At 40.9% G+C, this 23917-nt stretch overlaps 1 protein-coding gene across 2 annotated transcripts; it reads right to left on the reverse strand.

Moving 5' to 3' along the window:
• Nucleotides 1–74: 74 nt before the first annotated feature.
• On the reverse strand, nt 75–23390 carry ero1b (endoplasmic reticulum oxidoreductase 1 beta). 2 transcript variants are annotated; one of them, XM_069665749.1, is made up of 16 exons: nt 22942–23390; nt 18932–19051; nt 17403–17486; nt 17199–17240; nt 14016–14098; nt 12393–12466; nt 11921–12041; nt 11600–11646; nt 8849–8860; nt 8730–8756; nt 7768–7860; nt 6507–6753; nt 6283–6352; nt 5726–5812; nt 5450–5583; nt 75–4006 (listed from the first exon to the last, which is right to left on the reverse strand). In XM_069665749.1, exons 1-16 carry the CDS (start codon nt 23104–23106, stop codon nt 3946–3948), a joined length of 1467 nt encoding a protein of 488 aa, XP_069521850.1. In that variant the 5' UTR covers nt 23107–23390; the 3' UTR covers nt 75–3945. The 2 variants fall into 2 exon arrangements, with proteins under 2 accessions (XP_069521850.1, XP_069521851.1); XM_069665750.1 differs by lacking the exon at nt 22942–23390 and adding an exon at nt 21894–22025.
• Nucleotides 23391–23917: the final 527 nt, after the last annotated feature.

The following is a 23917-nucleotide window of genomic DNA, read 5'->3' on the forward strand; positions in this document are numbered from 1 at the left end:
ATATCCCTTTAAAACTTAAACACTAATGTCAGAAAAGGTTTAAATGTTCAGAAAGATTTTAGCCAGAAAACGAGTTCAGTGAAATATTTATTCCTCTTTTCAAAGAAATATACTCAACAGGTTCACACATGAACATGGTGCAACTATTTATATTCATAGAGATCTGAAAGAAAAACAAAGAGAACTTTAACTTGTGCTGCCTTTTCCAAACTTTGTAGAAATGTGGATTCAACACGGAGAGATTCTTTAGACTGTTTGTGTCTTTTGTTAAATATCGGTTCAGTTTTAAGGCTGACGAGCGTCCGGCTGCTGGAGGGCATGCAGCGCGCGCGCATGCACACACACACACACACACACACACACACACACACACACACACACACACACACACACACACACACACACACACACACACACACACACACACACACACACACACACACACACACACACACACACACACACACACACGAAGGAAACAAAAACAAGACTTCAGTATTTTGTTCAAACAGACTTTAAAGGCATCTGAAGTCGGATTTGTGAAAATATAGAACTTGATGTTTCAGTAGATTAATCCATCATCTACACCGCTTATCAGGGTCGTGGGAGGCTGGAGCCTGTCCCAGATGTCATTGGGTGAGAGGCGGGGTTACACCTGGACAGGTCACCTGTCAATCACAGGGCTGACACACAGAGACAGACAACCTTTCATGCTCACATTCACCTACGGGCGATTTAGAGTCACCATGAACCTAACGAGCATGTGTTTGGACTGTGGGAGGAAGCCGGAGAACCCAGAGGGAACCCACGCATGCACAGGGAGAACATGCAGACTCCACACAGGAAGGCCCACTACGCCTGAACCGGGGTTCGAACCAGGAACCTGCTAGCTGTGAGGCTGCAGCGCTAAGAAGAAGGAGCACTCCGTCTCAGGCTCTGATATTTGGAATCACAGAAGTATTTAATATTAGAATATTGAATTTCTGTGTTTGATCTAAAAATCAATGTTTAATGAAATGTGGCATTAAAGCACAGGACACGGCCAAACAGAAGCTGCACTTCTATTTTAATGTTATTTTTTAAACTGAAATTGAAATGTTTTTATTTTAAATGTTTTGATTCAATGTTTGCAGAAAAAAAAGCATTAACTTATGTCAGAAAAGTTTGTTATTGTAACATCCTGTTGTCAAACTGCAGAGCCGATCACAGCGTCATAAACAAGCACAAGAAAACAACACACAGAAAACTGTAGGCAACTTAAAAATCTTTGGTCCACCTCAAACTTTTAGAACAAAAGAAAACAACGCCCATCATGACGTCAAAGTCAGCAGTTTGTCTTCCCGCTGCAGCATTCATCATCTTCTTTATACAACTTTATTTAAACAAACACTGAAGCTGAAAGGAAATATAACAACCTGCAGTTCCTCTGACAGCCACTAGGTGCCAACAGCAGCCATACACTGTTTAAAACAAGTGGCTGTAGCCTCTCAGTGCCTTAAACCTGCTTTCTAATGTCCAGCATGTTTTCAGTGGGCACTGAAAAAGTGGCGCCCACTTATTTTAAACAGAGTATGACGGCAACAATATTTATAACCACTGAACTAAAAAGCTCATTTAAAGAAATTTAAGGTTAATATAGAAAACAGGTGACGTCTCACACATTGCAGTCTAACGACGAGGCCCTCTGCCTTCTGCTTGTTTGACGTTGCTTATTTATGTGGTCACATGACAGGACCGTCGCTATCGACACCTCCACCCTCCTGTTGATCTGCCAGCACGCTCTATGAAACCACCACTGTGCTGATCCGCCTCCTGTTTCAAAGGATATATCATTTACAGCGTGAAATTAAAACACTGACGCAGTACGAAAATAAACTCATAGTTTCCTTTTTTAAATAATTCTAATAAATCTGTCTTGATTAAAGTTGTGCTTTAAGACAACATGGCTGAAAAAAAGAAAACTTATTAAATATTCAGCAGCAACTCGACAGACAGAAACATCCAAACAAACAGAATCACCAGTTAGTAACTGCAAAAATCTGCTTCTGGTATCAAGTTTACGGTTATTAAAGGGGATTTATGGGCCTATTTTTAGAAGATATTTTGGCATTAATGACAAAAAGCTACACAAAGTGTGTGAGTGTCTCAGTCGATGTGTTCATCCTGCAGCAGTCAAACAGGCTGTAATGGCTGCAACATAATCCTTGATGGGTCAAAGGTCGTCCACTAAAAGTTCTTGTTGTTTCCACTGACAGGCTCAGGTTGTTATTCTAAGTGTGTGACAACATGACAGAAAGGATCCCTACAGAGATAGACCTTTTTGTTACAGAGGAAGATGCTTGTTTTAACCACACACAGACGTTACATCGCTCTCTGCACACACACCAGACTCCATTCATAAAAACACTGATTTAAGCTCTCAGGACACAGGAGCTGCTGCTCTACTGCTGCCGCAAGTTTTACAGTGTGTTGCACAAATGTTGTGTCGGATCTTAACGATCTATTTAAAACACACTTAGAATAACAATCTGAGCCTGTCAGTGGAAACAACAAGAACTTTTAGTGGACGACCTTTGACCCATCAAGGATTATGTTGCAGCCATTACAGCCTGTTTCACTGCTGCAGGATGAACACATCTACTGGAGACAATCCCAAATCTTTTAGTTTCGTTAAGTTATTTAGACCCCAAAATATACTGAAGAGAAAAAAGGGCCCGGGGTAAAAATAGCGGATTACCCTTTAACTATGGAATCAAGTTATAATCTATTATAAATTAGCTGCATCACACAACTCACACTGTCTTCAGTTTCTCTGCTCATCATCTATTGCTTCGTCCCTTTTGATATCAGAAATATCACATAGCTTCCTAAACGTGCGAGTCTGGGCTCATCTATTTAGATGAACTGAGTCAGTTTATGCAGTATTACAATGTTGTCCCCCTTCACCTGTCAGGAAGGGTCACGGTCAGTTTAAGGTTACATACTGAGTAGAAGTATTTAAAGTGACGCAGGTCTACAGGAAATCTGCAGGCTAACATCCACCAACATGTGGCTAGTAGTAATCAAACAAACACACACACACACCTTGTAGGGAGCGTACATAAATTAGGCCTGAGATGGTAAACACGAGCAGATTGGTCTAAGTCCTCAGGCTTTGAGCGACAAACTTCTCTAAAAACAACAGAAGAAGAAACTGAGAGAGGAAAACAAAAACAGGCAGCAGCGCCCCGACGGCTCCGATGGCTCCGACACACAGCGTCTGTCCCGTCTCAGTCCTCTCTCAGGACAACGTGTCTCTACATCCTTACAGAGGAGCAGTGAAAAGGTCCGACACAGGTTCACAAGAGTGTAGAATCCAACAGGATGTGATGTCAGCAGGGGGCGGGGCAAGCAAGAAAGACAAATGGAACAGGGAAGTGATTTTAGATGCGTTTCCTCAACTCCTTTTAGTCACTTCCTGTTGGACACAATTCGATCAGTGACAGAAGTCTGACTGGTCGCAGTTTGTTCTGTGACATCACTTCCTTCCAGACATTTGGTCACTTCCTTCAGGTAGCGTGACGACCGACCGCCAGACCAAAATTAGTTTAAACGGAAAGAGGTGAAAGTTTACTGGCCGAAGAAAGAGGCGTCAGGAGAAGTTTTCAGAACCTCGAGACTTTTCTGACGAAGGCGAGAGAAGGCAGAAGAGTTAACATTCATGATCTAACAGACCGAGGAGGAGGAGGAGGAGGAGGAGGAGGAGCAGGAGCAGGAGCAGGAGGAGGAGAAGGAGGAGGAGGAGCAGGAGAAGGAAGGGGAGGAGGAGGAGCACAGAGAGAGAGAGGGTGTTGTTGGGTAAACTGCTGATCCTGTTGTCCATGAAAAAGATCTTCTGGGCGAGGATAATTCTGTTGCAGTTGTGGGCTGGCTCCGCCTACTGGCCAGGTGAAGCATCACTTCCTGTTACCTTTTCTCCTTCAGCAGCAGGCGGAAGTGGTGCAGCTGATGTATGCTGGTGGACAACCTGAGGGGGGAGAAAAAGGAATCACAGACCCTCATATAATAAGATAGTGATAAAACAATGTCTGTCTGCCAACAGAGGGCGCCACCTGCTGCGAGTCAGAAGGGCAGAAACTTTATTTTAAAGTTCCTTAAAAACACATTTAAAACTTTAAAATACTTTAAAAATAGTATTTATGTTGTATAAAAGGTTTGTTAAAGTTTCTTCCTCATTAAATTGTGCTTCAGCTTCTGTCTGACGCAGCTCTAGTGGACGTGAAACAAACAATAACATCTGTTATCATGCTCCAGTGTTTAGTTGTAGCTTTTGTAGTTGGTGGAGGGAAGCTCCAGGGTCACTATGCTAATGCTAACTATGCTAACTCTCTCTCTGTGCAGACATGTCTGCTTATGTTCACTGGAGGTTTCAGGTGTCTTTGCTGCGTTTGTTGTGCATGAGACAGAAAACACACGAGGGGATCTTTAAATATTTTAAATCAGCGAATAAATCAAACGTCGACGACGACCCTGATTATGAGACGTGGTTCAATATCTTTTAGATTAAACTGTCAAATAAAATAAAATAACTCATTAACCATCAGAGTGAGGTCTATTTATAGATCAGTCCTGAAGCAGCTGGATGACAGCTCTGGTGACGTGCAGACCTTCGTCCTGTGTTTCAGTAACACTCTCACACACTCTGCTGTCAGTCTCTTGAAGCGGCCGCTTTGAGGACCACGGCACGATTTTCTCTGTTAGCATCTGTTAGCTAAGACTGTTAGCATTTTTAAGACGGTCTTTTTCTGCTTGACAGTTGTTAAATGACTCTGCTGTATTGATAACCATCATCTTAAATCAGCATCATCACTCCGCCTCAGTTGTTCGTTAACTCGGCCGACTTTTGAGCGATTTGTTCCGGACGATCACCGTGTCTCTCCATCTTTCACCCCCCTGGCTCTGTAGCTGTGAGTGACGGCTGGCCTCGCTCACGAGGGGTACACAGGCTTTACAGAGAAGTGGCGCCATCTCCTGTTTAGAACGTATATTGACATTTAAAAGTCTGGACCTCGAATATAAGACGATCCCACTGTTTTAGATGCATCTCAAGGAGACTTATATTCAGACCAATACGTAGTTCTTTTCCTTCTGCGTTTATTTATCTTGTTTGTTTCCGTTCGGTTGCATTTCTGTGTACATTTAGTTTTAGTTTGTTTTTATTTGCGCTCTGTGTTTTTCTGGTTTGTACACGCGGCTTTATAACATTTTTTATCTCACCTCACCTGCGCGGTTTATTTAGTTCTTCATAAATACTGTCGGTACTCTAAACGATGATGTTTGAGACATTTTTTCAAAATAAAAGATCCAATGTGAAGGCCTACATACGACCAATCGCTGGTTAGCTGCAGTATAACATAACTTGCCCTAACAGATTTTTTCGGGCTGCAGCAGCCAGCAGCAGCGAGCATACCTGCTGAAGCCGTTCAGTAAGGCCACGATCTCCTGCCGGGTCAGCTGGAAACCTTTAGACGGGCTGTGTTCCGGAAGTTTCTGGATCTCCTTCTCAGAGAAGAGGATCTTCAGAGCGGTGCCGAGACCCTGAGTCTGCAGGAAGCACAGGAGAACTGTGAGACAGCAGGAATACAAGTGCACAACACCTCATCCTAACAAAGAAAAAAGACTGATTGTATCCGAGTGAAAACAAATAAAGATATGTACAGATCAATGTGTCAGAGTAGAGACAGACCTGCAGTTTACCCCACAGGCGACATTTACTGCAGCCGACACAGTCCATGATCCTGGAGATGTTTTTAAAGTGCAGCCTGAACTCCTCCTGAAGAACAAAGACACGAGTTAAATGTTAATCTGTTTAGACCAGACGTGTAGAGAGTGAAAACCTTGTGAACATCTGAAGAGCGTCGAAGAACCCGTGAAACTGCTTCATTAAGAACTGAGTTTAATTATCTTTACATTAAGAATACAGCCTTTAAAACGTGTAGTTAAAACAGTCGCTCACAGGAGGGACAGGAGGGGCAGAGCGAGGGCAGATTGTGCCGTTCTCTTTGATGCTTTAAAGAATTAAAACACCTTTGACCTTTGAGCTTCAAACTCTAATCAGTTCCTACTTGAGTCAAAGTGGACGTGTGATGAAGATGCATCCTCGAGGCGTTCCTGAGATAACATGTTTACAGGAATGGGACGAACGGATGGACACCCTGAAAATCCGCCCAATTTTTGCCCTCCAAACAAATAACTAACCGTTAGCTAATAAAAAACAAACACTACTTAAGATTTTGGTTTCACCTTTAATGTCATGGCTTCTATTTTGTGTCCGGCGAACATGGACTTCTCGTCAAAGTGCATGGGGAAAGCTCTGGAAGACAAGAGGAGACGTGAGCGGCAGGAATGTGTGCCCTGGAACATTTCTGTGTTTGAATGCAGAGTAACAGCATCACTTGTCCTGGTCGGTGTTTGTCACGAGATGACAGAAAATCCATCCAACATTAGTTTAGACGTCACGTTCTTACTTGATCTCGTTGAAGACCTGCAGCAGCAGCTCCTTGGTGGCCCCGTCCTCCTGCGCGTTTCCGGTGTACAGGTTGATGAAGGCTCGTTCGAAGTACGGCGCCACCTTGTAGAGCGCCCGCAGCTCGATCAGGTACAGGAAGTAGAGGTTCTTCAGCCGCCGCGTGCCCTCGCCCTTCGTCTCCGCCGTGTCAAAGCGCTGCCGGAACTCCTGAACGTTTGGACCCCAGACTGAGCGACCCCAACCCTCTGAGGGTCAAACACCACCAACAACCACAGGTTACACAGGATGCACATTTTATCAGCTTACTTATAGATTTATTACAACACCCAGACAAAAGACAAAAGTACAAACACACAAAGTGTCTGTGAGAACGATTTTATCACATTTGTTTTACTTGATTGTCAGAATTTATTGCTTCTTCAAATTAAAGTATTTTTGAACTACTGCCTTTTTTATTTTTTACATATTTGTGGCTTTAAATGACTAAAACGTTCAAACAGTGTGTGAACGTCTCTAGCAGATGTGTTCATCCTGCAGCAGTGAAACAGGCTGTAATGGCTGCAACATAATCCTTGATGGGTCAAAGGTCGTCCACTAAAAGTTCTTGTTGTTTCCACTGACAGGCTCAGATTGTTATTCTAAGTGTGTGACAACATGACAGAAAGGATCCCTACAGAGATAGACCTTTTTGTTACAGAGGAAGATGATTGTTTGAACCACACACAGACGTTACATCGCTCTCTGCACACACACCAGACTCCATTCAGAAAAACACTGATTTTAGCTCACAGGACACAGGAGCTGCTGCTGCAAACAAAACTAACTGATCGAGGCAGCAGCAGAGCAGCAGCTCCTGTGTCCTGTGAGCTAAAATCAGTGTTTTTCTGAATGGAGTCTGGTGTGTTTGCAGAGAGCGATGTAATGTCTGTGTGTGGTTTAAAAACATCACCTTCCTCTGTAGCAAAAAGTCTAATTCTGTCTTTACACTTACATAATTACTTTTGACAACATGAAACTTCTTGTTCAGCTGCTGGTGATCAAACAACATTAGAGATGTTCGGCTTTTAGTTAATATGTCAGCAATCTAGGCTGAGACTCAAATAACATCAACCAGCATCATTTATTTTCTATCACTGCAAAATAAAAATCCTATATATTCACATCGAGTCTGGTTGTAATGAAAACCTGCAGTACCTCAGTGTCACCTGGACCTCTCTTTGAGATACTAAATGAGCTTTATGAAGGTGAGTGTGTCGTACCGTCCAGCAGGAACTCGGCACACAGGTGGATGTTGATGCTGCTGTGGAGGCCTGAGATGAGTCTGTAGAAAACTCTCTTCTCCAAACACAGACCTGCAGAGACATTGTTTTTACATGTATTAACCCATAATAACCCAAAAGCATCGATAAAGCTTCAGGCCACACAAACTTCCCCGCTGTGATCATCTTCGCATGGTTTTGTTTTTATCGTCCATTTGTCTATAAGCCTGTGCAAGCAGACAGGAAGGAGTAGCTGAAGACTTAATAAAGTAATGAAGGTAACAGGCATAAATGCTGGTTTTTAATCCCTTAAATGAGTGAAACTTCATATTTTTAAATTATAACTTATTCTTCTAAACTGCAACAGGAAGCAGCACAAAGTAAAGACGCAGTGGATGTGTCACAGAAACACCCCTTTCCCCCAAACTTAGCGCGTTGACACAGGTTTTTCAGACCCGGGAAGACCCGCTAATAAAGGCTGATTGTCTCTTTTCCCATTGCCAGTGAAGTGCACTCCTTTTGGTCTCTTTTCTGCTGCGTCACCGCCTGACGTCACAAACGTGCCGGAGACAGGGTTAGTCAACAATAGTACACACAAAGAACAGCAGCATGGAGGCCAGTTACGGTTGTTAGGCGTTTATTGTATCTATTACTCATTCAGTCTGTTTATCAAACTCTGTTTGATGTGCTGTGCGCGTCATAGCATTGTGCTGGAAAGGGGGCGGAGATAAGCGCGTCGACGTGGGTTTTGTGTTCCCATCGATGCCGATCGGAGCCGAGGTGATAATTACCCAGGTCGACTGCAGAGTCATGTGACCCGGGTCTGAATGCTGATCGTAACCTTTCCCACTAAACAAAAAGTGCCAGGCGGTTTTTTGACCAGTGGGAAAGGAGCTGAAGTGACCTTGAAGTGCAGCAGAAATATGTGAGCAGAAAAGATAAAAGCACGAGGAGGAACTCACCTTCGAGCCAGTTGTAGAAACCCTCTCCTGCAACGAGAGCCGCACGAGACAGAAAAGATCAGTTTCTAACAACACCCCTAAAAACTAAATCATGTGAAGACAGGTTAGATTTTACTCACCGTCGTCGTCTCCTGAACACACACACAGAGACACACACACAGAGACACACACAGAGACACACACAGAGACACACACAAAGACACACACACACAAAGACACACACACACACACACACACACACACACACACACACACACACACACACACACACACAGAGACACATACACACACACACACAGAGACACAGAGACACACACACACAGAGACACACACACAGACACACAGAGACACACACACACACACACACACACACACACACACACACACACACACACACACAGAGACACACACACAGACACACAGAGACACACACACACACACACACACACACACACACACACACACACAGAAGAAAGCTGTTAGATCCGATTTATTCAGAAACACACACACAGATAAACACACTCAGGCATGATGAGCAGCAGCTTCAAACAGCAGGTCTGTGTAAATATGTTTTTAGGACGGCCATATTTAAAAAAACATGAAGCACAAAAGAGCGTTGGTGAACATTTCCTGTGTCAGGCCTGTGAAGCTTTGAATTTAAATGTGTGAACGAGGCAGCTCTTTGAGGTGCCCCTTTCTTAACTGTGCAAATTATGAAATATTGCTTAGATTAAGAACTTGTTTATGCTACCTGCCATCTTTGTGACAATTTAACTGCTTTTTTTCTTTGATAAATATTTGTAATTTTATTTTAAAAATAAACAATAATTTCTGAAATGACTCAATGTCATGTAAACAATCAGAAGGTTAAAATGTGGACAGACTTTTTCATGCTGGTAAATTATCACTAAGCGACATCTGTGCATTATGTCAACGTCCTGGGTTCAACTTCCTGTCTCACGTGAGGCATTCTGGGTAAAGATTAGAGATATGAATAATAAAGAGCTTCCGTTATCAGGCTGAGGTTAACAAGTCTGCTTCTTCTTCTGCTTTAACATCACTCAGTCACACGGAGCCTCTTATCAGCATGAATGTGGACAATGAAAAACTATCTCCTCCTTCATACGGTTTGTTTTGGGACTTATTATCACATAAAAACTGTGGCAGGAGGGACAAATAAAACTAAATATATACAGCTGTGGAAAAACTAAGCGCCCACTCCTAATGTTCCTTAAATCAGCATCTCTCTCTACATGTCACGGCCAGCCCAATCCGGATGTGAACACCATTAAAACCTCCTGAATGTGATCAAGAGGAAGATGGACGGTCATCGAACAAAGCCGAGCTGCTCCGAGAGCGGCCTCACGTCACCCAGCAGCACTGAGACAGACCGGAGGGGAGCACGCAGAGAAGCATGAGAGCTGTGATTAAAAACCAGGTTATTCCACCAAACACTGACCTGTGACCTCCTCCTGAGTGAAAACATTCGTATTCTGTCGTTTAAACTTGTTTTCTTTGCATTATTCCAGCTCTGAAAAAACCTTTTGGTTTCTTAACCAACCGACATTTACTGCAAATAAAAGAGCTCACCGAGAATATTTGGTTTGTTAGGAGAAGAAATGTTTACAGTAGAACTAAAGTTTATTTGACACAAATAATCTCTAATAAATCTCCATAAAATACAAATTCTGAAAATAAAAAAAATCTGAATCCTTTTTTAAAGATTATTTTTTGGCCTTGTTTGCCTTCACTGACAGAGGACAGTGGGCAGTGTCGGAAACATGGAGAGAGAGTGAGGACGGCGAGGGGCTGAGGGTGATCCGCACCGAGGACTGTAAGATTCAGCTGCTGAGCTAAACCGGCGCCTCATAAAGTCAGAACTGACTTCAATTTCAGTTTTTGGATTTGAAACTGAGAATTGTGACTTTCATCTCTGATTTTGGACTTTTTTTACTTCAATTTTTTTCTTCTTCTTGAAATTAAGTCACAATTCAGATTTTTAACTCAAAATTCAGAATTGAATCTGAGACAACAGATTTTAAATTCAGAAATCTCAGATTAAAGTCTGAACTCTGAGTTAACGATGAAAATTCTTTCTTTAATCTCAGGATCTCGATTTAATCTGCTGAATAGAAAAAGGATATAATCCAAGTTTAAAAATACAATCAGATTATTGAAAATAATCGCAGAGCTCTGACATTAATCTCTGTTTTTTTTACTCAAAATTAAACTAGAGATAAAGTCAGATTTTTGTATTTTCTTAACTTAAATTATACAGTCTATATTTTTTCTTTTCTACTGAACTCAGAATTCTGAGATTAATACCAGAAAGAGTTTAAACTCAGGATTACATATTTTTCACGTGTCCCTAAAATCTGTTCTAAATGAAGAAATAACAAACCAAATAAACAAGGATGAAAAAAATCACTCAGGTGGTGTCACTTAGGAAGTATCTGCGCTTCAGGACTGACAGCAAATAATAAAGTAGGGCTGTCACTTTTCATCACTCGAACGATGTGATCGAATTCCCAATTGAAGCACAGACAAATTAGTCATCTGCTGTCTGCTGAGTCCCAGAATGCCATCACGTTTAAAGTAGTTGGGTTGTTACTGTTTGATATAATGCCAACCATCACGTTTAATTCGTTGGAACCTGATTTTAGGGAAAAGTGACAGCCCTATAATAAAGTCATAAACACCTTCCTTTGATATCTACAAGCAGCTGGACGTAAACTTGACCATCTAAAATATTACAACACAATCTGATACCAGCCCTCATTACTTCACGGGAGACCTTCCAGGAGCAGAACTGTCACAACAACAGAACTTTTACTTTGATGAAACTGTAAACTGAGCCGTTATTGACTCACCTCTGCTCGGAGCCAGAGGGTTCAGAGGTCGGTACACTGATCTGGGCCTGTCCACAAAAACAACATTATTAACAGATCATTGATCATCACAGGGTGAGCGTCAAACTGGCAGGAGGCTGATTTTCAACAAATAAAACTTTCATCATTTAAGATAAGATAATCCTTTATGGATCCCCAGGGGGGAAATTTCTGCCAAATAAACCTTTCTAAGCTGTCTGAAGAATGAGACTCAGGACCCTAAAACACTAATAACACATCTTTGTCAATATTGTTACTCTAAGTGTCTGACAACATCACAGAAAGTGTGTGTGCGTGTCTCACTTGAAGCAGTTTTCCTCGTAGATGCTGTTCCAGACTCTCCAGGCTGAAGGACCCTTGTATCCAGTGAATCGCTCCGGGTTCAGCAGCAGATCCACATATTCAGAATCTGGGGAAGTTTCATCTAACACACACACACACACACACACACACACACACACACACACACACACACACACACACACACACACACACACACACACACACACACACACACACACACACACACACACTTTAATGACCTCAAGGTGGCGCTAGACAGGAGGTCATGGCGTCATTAACATCTAAAGGAAAGCGCTCGGTTTGTTTCATGAAGATTTACACATTAGATTCTGATATTTCCATGTCGGTGGTGTTAGGTTAAAGGTCAGGGAGGTCCGTGAACATGATTTGGATTCACCCTCTGGGGAGCAGAAATGACAACGATCCATTTGATGGAAATGTGGCCTGAGCTTGTGTATGAGTAAAGCCTCACCATCCAGCTCACAGAAGTGGTCCTGGGCATCGTCGTGTCTCGCCCAGTCAGCGAACGCCTCTTTGCTCTGGTTACTGAAACAGGAAGTAAAACAAACTTCATCAGCCACAGAGAAAATTATTATTAGAATTATTATTATTATTATTATTATTAGAGTTATTAGAATAGACTAGAAAAAGCCGGGTGTTGCAAACTAGCAGACACTATAAACACTAGGATACTTGCATTGGATGGCTGTTCTCAGTTTGTCTATGTATATTGTATCTGTCCCTATCAAATTAAACCTAAATAAAGAAATAAAGTTCAAACAACTGATTAAAACAGTAATTTTGGTCATTTTGAACCTGGGCCCTATTATTTTAATATTTTGAGGTCTAAAGGACTAAAAGGTGACAACATTTTTGGTATCGCTGCAGTAGATGTGTTCAGCCTGCTGCCATGAAACGGGCTGTAATGATTGCAATGTTATCTATGGGGGCAAATGTGACTGATCAATGTAAGTAAGTGTGTGACAACATCACGGAAAGGATCCCTACAGAGATTTTTGTTACAGAGGAAGATGATTGTTTTAACCACAAACAGACGTTACATCGCTCTCTGCAAACACACCAGACTCCATTCATAAAAACACCGATTTAACCTCACAGAACACAGGAGCTGCTGCTCTACTGCTGCTCGATTGTTAGTTTGCGTTATTGTGTGTTATATATATATGTTACACAAATATAGCGCTGGACACAAGTTAACTGCTTGAAAAGACCACAATAACACAAACTAACTTCCAAATTAAAGCAGCAGTAGAGCAGCAGCTCCTGTTGTCTGTGAGCTTAAATCAGTGTTTTTATGAATGGAGTCTGGTGTGTGTGCAGAGCGATGTAACGTCTGTGTGTGGTTAAAACAATCATCTCCCTCTGTAACAAAAAGGTCTATCTCTGTAGGGATCCTTTCTGTCATGTTGTCACACACTTAGAAGAACAATCTGAGCCTGTCAGTGGAAACAACAAGAACTTTTAGTGGACGACCTTTGACCCATCAAGGATTATGTTGCAGCCGTTACAGCCTGTTTCACTGCTGCAGGATGAACACATCTACTGGAGACATTTTAAACCTTTCAGTACCTCATCATTTATAACACATCAGCCTCTGTCTGACCAACTCTGAGGAGGTTAAAGGTTTATTCAGTAGCAGCTATAAAGACTGTATCACGTTCACTCGGTGAATACAGTGTGATACGGAGCTTATAAAATGCGGTGAGTTAATAAAAGAGGCCGGGAAAGAGAAATAGATCAAGGTCATGTTGTGGTGTATCCTATTTAAAACTATAAAGAACACAACATAGAATTAACAGAAAATAATCCAGATTTAAAAGCAATAGATCAGAATAATGAATCTGTGTGTTTCTTCATTGACTCCTGCCGTCTGAACGTGTGATGACCCTGCACATTTTCCACACACGCTGCAGTGAAGGTCAGTCAGCTGAATGCTGGGAAACGTCCAGCAGCTTCCTCTCAGACGCTTGTAAATGTTTGACCTGGTTACTATCAGACACTGAGGCTGCTTTGCATTTTGAAAATGAGCTGCTGGCTGCAGATAAGACGGACAGGAGGAGGTCTGTGGTGTCACCTCAGGGTGCTGTTGATGGCGCCCAGTTCTTTGGCCTGTTCACACTCCGTCATGTCCGACACTGTATTTGCAGCCTGGGTGTACTGCAGACAGAGAGAGAAGGTCAGTTAGAGGGATAATCATATAGTCTCTACACAGAGTTCTAATTATCTTTGACATTATTAACCCTCTCCTGTAGAACTTTAAAATAATATAAGCTTTATCTTAAAAGCAGAAAGGAATCGACAATCACTTCATCATCATCTTTAATTTGATGTAAAGTATGTGGCATTTGGAGCTTTTACATGGAGTTAATAAAAGTATTTAAAAAAACCCTGAAAAACAACAAAAAGCACAAAAAGTTTCCTTAAAACCAAACAACTGAACACACCAGACTCCATTGACAAAAGGAGTAATTTTACCTCGCAGTTCACTGGAGTTGCAGGTCTACCTCTGCCTTAACTGGTTTATCTTATTGTGTTACAATGTGTTACAGAAACATTGTGTTGGATCTGAACTATCAATTTAAATCACCAAAGACACAGAAAAACACATGAAAACTAACCGATCAAGGCAGCGGAAGAGCAGCAGCTCCTGTGTTCTGTGAGGTAAAATGGCTGCTTTTGTGAATGGAGTCTGGCGTCTTTGAAGAGAGCGATGTAACGTCTGTTTGTGGTTCAAAAAATCATCTACTTCAAAACTTTTTGTACCTTTAAATGATTTAGAACCCAAAATAAAAACAAATGGGGCTAAGTTTAGAAATCTAAAATCTTACTAAACGGTACGATTCATGACCTCCTGCAGCCTGAGACTTCCCTCCCACTCTGCTGAGCCGGCACATTTTGATGACCTGAGTTTCCTGGCTGACGGTCAGTGAAACAGACTGAGACGAGTGCAGATGTCCGAGCGCTCCGGGGTCATAAAGACAAACATCAGGCTGCGAGCCAGGAGCGGGCAAACACTCCGTCCTCAGGCTCTACGTGGAGACTATCAGGCCTGATAAGACGAGTGGTCCGACAGTTTACAGAGTGTGTGTTGAATCAGCTGATGAGATGGAAAGTGCTGGAACAAACGCAGCTGGTCCTATTAAACATGTGATTAAATCAGTCTGAGGCTGCGTTTACAGCTTGGTAATATTCTGTATCTTTCTTAACAACAGTGACTAAACGGATTCACACAGCGGCCATGTTCCTGTGACGTCACATTCAGAGCGGAAAGCTCAAACTCTGTTATATGTTCCAGGTTGCAAGAAGTGAATCTGAAAATTGATATAATTTCACCACTTCCTGATTGATCACTTACTGAAAAGACAATTGCTAATGAAAATTCAAGCCATTCAAGTTAAAACAACATATTTGATCACTTATTAGCTACTATTAGACAACAGCTAACATTAGCATTTAGCCACTTCTCGGCTAACACTACGGTTAGATAGTGTTACACCATACGAGAGGAAAGGCCTAACGTCCTTGCTAACGGTAATGTTCCAATTAACTAGCTTTTTGGCTAGCTAATTTATTAGCATGGCCTACCTAAATAAGCTGACAAACTATCATTGCAGCAACATTAGCAACACATTTCTGAACACACAGCAGTGTCGAGTCAAGTCACCAAAGAAGAATCCGAGTTGAGTGCCCAATAACTAAGTCGAGTCTGAGTCGGTTTAATTATGTTAAATGCTAAGCTGAGCTTTAACTCGCCATCCTCTGTGAGTGTCCATGTTTATCCTGTACTGTTTAAACTGTGTCTGAGGCACAGAGAATCAAAAGCTCCCCTCAGTCCTGTTAGATCTGGAGCCTTACAGTTTAATTTCTGTTTATGTTTAATACTGTTTTTTCATTAAAGTTCTGGTACAGCTTGTGTGGCACAACTTTGGCTTCTTTTGTTAAGAAGGATTTCATTCAAAGTATATATTTTAAAGCTGACGAGCAGCTCTCTTCAGCGCTCTGAACTCAAAATAAACAGATGTGCTGTTTTTATATTTATTGATATAAACTGATGAAAATGATAAAATAACTTCATCGTGTTTGTAAAAAGTCTGACTTCTTGTTTTTCAGGACGTGACAAACAAACTTTTAAGATGCTTGTTTTTTGAATGGAGTTTGGATCAGCCTTTTATAACGTTACAGACGCTCTTTTCTTAGTTTTCTACAATCGATCTCAAAACACACTTTGACAGACTGTCTTTTGAGCCTTCCTGTTCTCAGTGGGCTGCTTTATTACTGTGCTTATGTCTTCCAGTGTTTTGTTTCTTGATGTTTTATTCATTCTACACGTGTCTTTTATATCTTGTTTGCGTTTCCTATGTTTTGTTTATTCCCTGTGTGGATGTTCTTAACTCTTCTGCAAATGGTTTTTGGCTTCGTACAGCACTTTGTAAATGTGCTTTATAAATACATGTATTATTAGTATTATAATGTCTTTATGTCACTGTGTAAAATATGAAGCCTCCAGACAGCTTCCGTTTTTGCCTTCATTTCTGATTCAACATCTGGACGTCCGTGAAGTCAGCAGAAGCTTTAGAAGGCTTTATGAGACAGCGTCAGCGTAGTTCATGAGAAGGACGAGTTTTCACGTTTTGTGTTTAAACACAAACTATTACAAATGATCATGGAGTACTGGAGGCAGAAAATCACTTTGTTTCAGTTGCAGTGCCAGAACTTTGAGAAACCCTGTATTAACAAAGAAGCCTAACAAAGTTGTCCAGCGCAGCCACACAAGATCTTGGCTGGAATAAAACACACCTGTAATCATGGATATTTAATTACCTGTGTTAATTATAAGCAGTGCCAGGCGCAAGTTCTCCTGACTTTGTGTTGATTTGTATCAAATGGCTAAAAAGTGACAAAACAGCATGTGACAAACACAATAATAAAACTCAAACCTTTAGATAATCAGCAGTGCTATGTGTAAATTCAGGTCCATGTTGTCTAACAGAAGACAACACCAGACACAAAGGATTATGGGTAATACATAACTAATACTGAGGCTGCTGCTTAGTTTTGACTCGCGGTGCGACGAAAATTAGAATTTAACTGCTGTGCGCCGACATATCATCGTTTTCGTCGTTGAGCCATCTCACATCTTTACAAAAGGTCGACGGCTGATGCAACACCATCGCGTCCTAAAGCTTCTAAAGCCTGGGAGCATTTCACCCTCAACGCTGCAAAGAAAAGGATCGGCTGCTGGATCTGTATGTCTCACCTTGTTGTAGTTCCCAGACTTGATGCCCACTGGGATCTTACTCTGTAAACACAACAACCAAACAATAAGAGACAGCTTGTTTCTGCTTTAAACGTGTCTTTCATTGTTCCTATTGCTTTTATTTATACTTATAGATCTACATCTTTGAGTTTTTTTTAGGTTTTATTATTATATATCATTAAGCAGGTCTGGGTGACCTCTGACCTCTGGACAGGGCTCCACATGGCAGTCTTTGATGGCACAGTGTCCGTCGTCGGGCCAGAAGGGACACGGTCGCTTCAAGTTCACCTGGAGAGGAGTCAGAAAACATGTCAGAGTGGAGTCACGCTTCTCTCAGTGATCAGATGTGTGTTTTTATTATTTTAATATTATAATTAAATAGTTTTTATTATTATAAAACAGACTGTAAACCCGTCTGAGGCACTGTGGGCTGAGATAACACTGACAGAACTTGAACCAACTTCTGAATCTACTTTTGTGTCTCCTCATTTCTACTGAAATCGTCTTTTTTATTGTGTGACTTTTAAGTTTTAAATGGTTAGTTCAGATCCAATATGATATTTGAGTTACACACAATAACACACAAAACAACAAAAAACACTAAAACGTTGTAAATAACTGTCCTTGAACCCACCGTTTCAACACACCAGACTCCATTGACAAAAACAGTCATTTTAACTCACAGAACACAGGAGCTGCTCGTCTACTTCTGCATCAGGTTTTACAGTGTGTTGCACAAATATTGTGTTGGACCTCAACTATCCATTTAAAACACCAGAGACACACAATAACACAAGCAAAAAAATAAACAATTGAGGCAGCAGCAGACCAGCAGCTCTTCAGTTCTGTGAGGTAAAATCAGTGTTTTTATTAATGGAGTCTGGTGTGTTTGCAGAGAGCGATCAAGGATTATGTTGCAGCCATTACAGCCTGTCTAACTGCTCCCAAACAAACATGGCGACACTTTTCCCTCACATCCTTCACCATTCACCATTAGACTAACAGCAGAATAAACCCAAACTATAACTTTAATAACAGAGTTAATATTTTTACAACGTTTCACAGTTGATTTGTCACATAAAGCTACAAACCTCAGCAGATATGTGAATACCAGTTAGACAGGCTGTTAGGGGAAGTATTCACTGAACACATCTTTCTCTGCATCCGTTCATTAACTTCAGTTACAAACGTGTTTCACAACATTTCAGAAACACATCAGTGAAGCTTCCTGTTGAACAACAGCCTCGTAACCCTGCAGAGCAAACTCAAACAGCTAATGCTACTAAATGCTACACCTGCTGCTGTGTTATACATGACGTCTGCTCTCTAGGTGCAGCAGGTGGACACAAAGTGCACAGCCAAGCATCTGCACGGACTGGTTCTTTGTTTAAAATTAGCATGAGCCTGAACGGCAGGGAGTGTCCCTTTCAAAGTGCTGTTTACAGCTGCAGACTCTGTCGCCGTGACTACCTGTGTCAGCAAAACCAGAGGAGAGAGACGGCAGATATGTGACAAAAAGTTTGAACTGGTTTTCAACTCAATTCTATTTTCTTATGAACTGATTTTCAGCTTGTTCAATTACACAATCGTTGAAAGTGAGTAGAAACAAAATGAGGAAACGCAGATGAGCTGAGCCACAGTTCCTCAAAGTAAAAGAAGAAACAGATCAGATTGTGGAGCCTGAAATAAATCAGATTTCTAACTTTATAAATCTTTTTCTCTGCAGCTCTTACTCTGTAGTATCTGAAGAAGTCCTTCTCCGTCAGCCTCTTGATTCGAGGGTAAATCTTGAAGTTGTTGAAGACGTCGATGCTTTCCACGTCACAGAAGCAGTCGTCCAGGACTCCGGTCAGCTGCAGCCGAGCACAAACAGTTTTCATGAAACAACACTACTTTTTATTTCAGCCATTGCCAATACTACTTTACAATTTGAGTTTATCTCTCTTCTATTGGTATTCTTTCAGCAGGTGTTAGTAGTCTTGTGATAAATGTATGTCAATAAGATGATACATTTTGTGGAGTTTTTTTTTGCTTGTGCATGAAGAACACACTCGAGGACACGCCCACTTCCTGCAGAAGGTTCACTAGTGAAATTAAACTACAAGAGCTTAAGTCGCCTATAACAGGTTTTTCTTCTTTTCTTTTAAGGTTAACATAACTAAACTAATAAAAGACATTTTGGTGCTGTTAGCCGATCTGCTGCTAACATTAGCGAGCTTGTTTCTAGCTGCTCTGCATGATCTGAGGTTTACATTCTTTCTGGTTCATAATTCACAAGGATTTTAACGGGAGCAGCAGTATGTGTGGATTTTTTCCAGTCCAAAACATTGACCAGGTAAGTAAAACCAGTAAAAACACAGAATCAGGCAGCCTAATGCTGATGCTCCTCTCGGTTCGTCCCATCCCCCGGAGGAGCGCCCGTTCATCTGTCTGTGCTGAGTCTCAGTCTCACTGTAAACAGGAAGTTACACAGAGGCTGCACTCTGGCTTACTGCAGCGGGATGAAGCCCAAACAGAAACAGATCTTCTTGTGATCGACTTTAATTAACGGCTCTTCAGTTTGCTGAAAGAACAACATCATGATGCAGATTAGGAACAACATGAAGCTTTGTCAGGTCTGTCCTCAAGAGGAGAAGGACACTACTGTAACATGAGACGGAGGGCGGAGCCATCGTTTATGATGCATTCAGGGAAGTCAGGAAATCTAAACACTAAATTGCTTTCATGACACAGCGTCGCGCAGATTTATCTCAAGTTAAAGTTTTTTATTTTTTATTTATCTATCTTGACTTGCTCTTTTGTCTTACTGCTGTAACACCTGAATTTCCCCCCTGAGGATCAATAAAGGATTATCTTATCTTATATGTTTGATCTAGAACAGATTGTAGCTGTTAGCATGCAGACGTCTGTTTATAGAGATTAATAAGAAGATAAATCGTTGTCAGATGATGCTGATGGGAGCTGTGATGTCATCACGGCTCATTCCGCCTGCCTTTGCTCTCCACTATGATTCGATTTGTCTGTTTTTTAAAGTAAATTCTCTCTGTTTGTTTTTATGTTTTTATGCCTTTTAAAGCACTTTTTTGCATTTGCTTGTATGAACGGTGATGTATAAATAAAGTTCCAGGGACAGAGAGACGGCTGCTGTCGACCTGCACGTCCATACATAATACATCCACCTGCACCGTCACCTGAAACCCACAGGTCACACGAGACTCAGACGTCCGTCTGATCAACACAAACGTTCAGATGTTAAACTGAGACAAATGTGTTTGACCTGCGCAGAAACTAAACAACCACAACAATGTCAGTCTGAGGACTTTAAGGAGCTCAGCAAACACAGGAAGGCGTTAAAGGTGGAGCTGCTCACACCCACAGGAGGCTTATTAATTAACCAGGTAACTGACCATCACCTGAAGGCTCAATCCACTGTACACCTGGTTCAGCTGCATTAAAACAGAGTAAAGTGACTGCTGTGAACACAAAGAGTGCATTTCATCTCTCACATGTTTGTCTTGAGTTTGTGCACACATAAATTAGTGGACAAACTTTATATTACAATTAAAACTTGAGTTGCAGCAGTTTACCAAAGTATGAACAAGTAAGATTATCTCTAAACTCTCTGTTTATATTCCTAATTATGATCATGTAACTAATTATGATAATAACAATAATAATAATAATTCTAAAGGTTTCATCAGAGCAAAAGCATAGCACATTTTCTGCAGGGGGGATTAAATGTAAAGCTAATACAAAGACGGGTATAAGCATCGTTTATGAATAAAACACTTTCAAGAATATTTGACCAAAAATGTCTGTTCAGTTATGAGACTCTCTCAGCGGCCTCTCTCGAGGCCGACATCAGATTAATCGTTTGGTCTTTAGTTCCTACAGCCATCGATGACATTAAAAAAATACCACAAAACAGCACGAAACTCAAAGAACTCAAAGAAGTTTTGCTTCACCTGACTGATGAACTGATTAATCATTTCAGCTCTCAAGTGCACATTTAAAAATTATTCTTAATTTATTACACAGTAGTAACTAGAAGTGTATTCAATGCTTCTGGTTTTGTTATTTGCATAAAACAAAGTGTGTTTAGGAGTTGATCATCCAGTAACAAGGTTTTTTCTGCATATTAATTTGACAAACGATGTAATAGAAAGTGTTAGGATGACAAAAAAATCTCGAGCCTTGTTTTTAAAATTTGTCTCATGTCATTATGAATATTCCATTTTTTTCAATTAATTCTTAACAGCAGGTCAAATTAAATGCAAAAACAAACATTTTAATATACATTTGATGGATTAAGTTTCTAAAATAAGGAATTTAAATAATAAATGAGCATCTAGCTGCAAATAAATTCAGTTTCTCTTTAAAATAAGTTAAATTTCACCAGTAGATTTGTTAAATAAAGCACTACCTTTTTTACACTCTAAATAAGCAGTTTTTAAGTTAAATTAAAGGAAAATAAAAACCGCAGACTATGATATGACCAACCATATGGAGCCAGCTTTTGGTGCTGTATGAGCAAAACATAAAGAGTTAGCACGGTCCAACCCTCTCCTTCTCATTTAAACTTCTTTCTGGTATTGCAGTAATTCAGATGTTTGTTTCCTGTTGGTAACAGACAGAGACACCTGGGAAGTCTCAGGCAAGTACAAAACACATCACACAACTCAAACCACAGCTGACCTCTGTGTGCAGCAGTCCCCCGAGCGTCAGGAAAGGTAGGAAGAGGCACATTTCTCTCAGCATGCTGCTGCTTCTGTTTAGTATCTTTACTCCTTCAAATTAAACTTCCTCTAAGTGAACTTGAATCCCATGTGGTTCAGCAGCAACAGCAGCTCTGTCTGTGGGCTGAGCTGTCAATACAGACCTCCAGCCCCACGCCCCGCCCCCAAACAACCGACTGTCAAATTAAAATCCCGCCCCTTTGACGGTTTGTAGTTCTCTTCCAGGGCTGAGGCCATTTTGGAGAGTACGACGGTTGTGGCGCAAAGGACTACAACTCCCATTTGAGGGTAGAAGGCGGGAGCTTTGCCTCAGCCAATCACAACACACCACGCTTTTCTACTCGGTAATGGAAATAACAGCAGCTTAGCTAAAAATCTCGGTCAGAGTCAAAGTTCGGTTAATTTTGGGTATTAATGATTCTTATAATTTGAAGTCGTCATCACCGCTGCTTTCACTGTAAAGCCTCGACATTGGGAAAAATATGTATGAAGTGACGGGAGATATTAACTGGAAACAGCAGGAAGAATGTTTGGATAATATATATTATATATTATACAATAATATATTAATTCGTGTATTATATTTAAAAGTGGTACATTTTGTATTAAGTCTAGCTTGGTAGATAGAAACCGTCTTCATTCGATTAAAATAAAAAAGTTAAAGTTTAAAGAATAAAATAGTAAACGACAATGTCTTCCGTTTCCGGTGTCACTATTAAGACTGGCTTTTATTTTGTAAGTCCAAGAATTTAAAATAAAACAGTAATAATTATTCACACACATCAGAGATGGAGTGTTGCTGCCAGCTAGCATCACTCTCTATTACGCACGTAACCCGTGACGTCACATTAAGAAGACTAGAAAATGCTAGAAGATTTCACTTGTCACGAATGTCACTGTTGTCATATCGTATTTCCACATTTAAAGCTCCTCATAAAATGGCAAACGCCGTAGTAACATTGCATTAAGCTTTAAGGTTACACCAGCACTGTGTTGAGGTTACTTACATGGCAGAAGCAGCTCTGGTCCAGGCTGTCTGTAGCTCTGCTCGAATGCTCGCTGTGCTGCGTTTGTGGCTTTACGTTGTTTTGTTGAAACCAGCCCAGAACAAAGTTCCCGAAGAACCACGCCAACAGTAAAACAGCGAACGCTTGTAAAGTTACCCTCCACATCACTCACTGTGCGGGTTTCCCACCGTGGGGACTATTAAAACAATCAAGAAACAGTTGGACGTCTGTCACCTAAGCTACGACGCTACGGTAGCTTCAGGCTAGCTGAAGTTAGCATCCGCAGGCTAACAGAGGCTGTAAAAATCAGAGCGGGTCGGTGAACCGATCAGTCCGGTGTCTAGAGACCCTCACACGGGCATTAAGACCTCTTACTCCCGTCAAAGAACCGGAGTCATTGCTTTAAGATGGTACATAACTGGAGAAGTTTGAGTTCACCAGCTTCTCCCTTCAGCACGAAGTTAGCGGAACATAAATTGGATTTACTTCCGGTTGTGTTTGCAATTTTCAAAATAAATCTATCAATGTATTCTTTTAATATATATTATGTATTCTTATACTTTCATTTATTCAGATATATACATTTGTAATATTTACATTCATTGAGGTCCAATTTTGTATGGAGCATTTTTAGATTATGGTAATAGGTAAAGGATCTGCCTCTGTCAGAAGTAGGTAGTCACTAGACCTTTACCTCCATTAAGCTCTATTAATGAAAGTTGATTAAGAGTCAAAGAGAACCTTTATGGAATGGGATATATTGTATTTATTTATTTTAGCTGTTTACCAGTATTTCATTACGTAAATGTGAGGAGAAACATAAACTAAGGGAAAAGAGAGTGATGGAGAAAAACATGCAACAAGAGTCTCAAAATCACAAGGCAATCATCACTCCCTCATTACGTCATCATCTGTGTTTTGTGTAAAGCTACTGTTACTAAACTGTGTGTAAAGTATGTACGTAAAAAAAAACAAT

Source organism: Semicossyphus pulcher, unplaced genomic scaffold (assembly GCF_022749685.1).
Source record: "Semicossyphus pulcher isolate SPU_LCO1_2020_fin unplaced genomic scaffold, fSemPul1.0.p SCAF_17, whole genome shotgun sequence".
Taxonomy (NCBI): domain Eukaryota; kingdom Metazoa; phylum Chordata; class Actinopteri; order Labriformes; family Labridae; genus Semicossyphus; species Semicossyphus pulcher.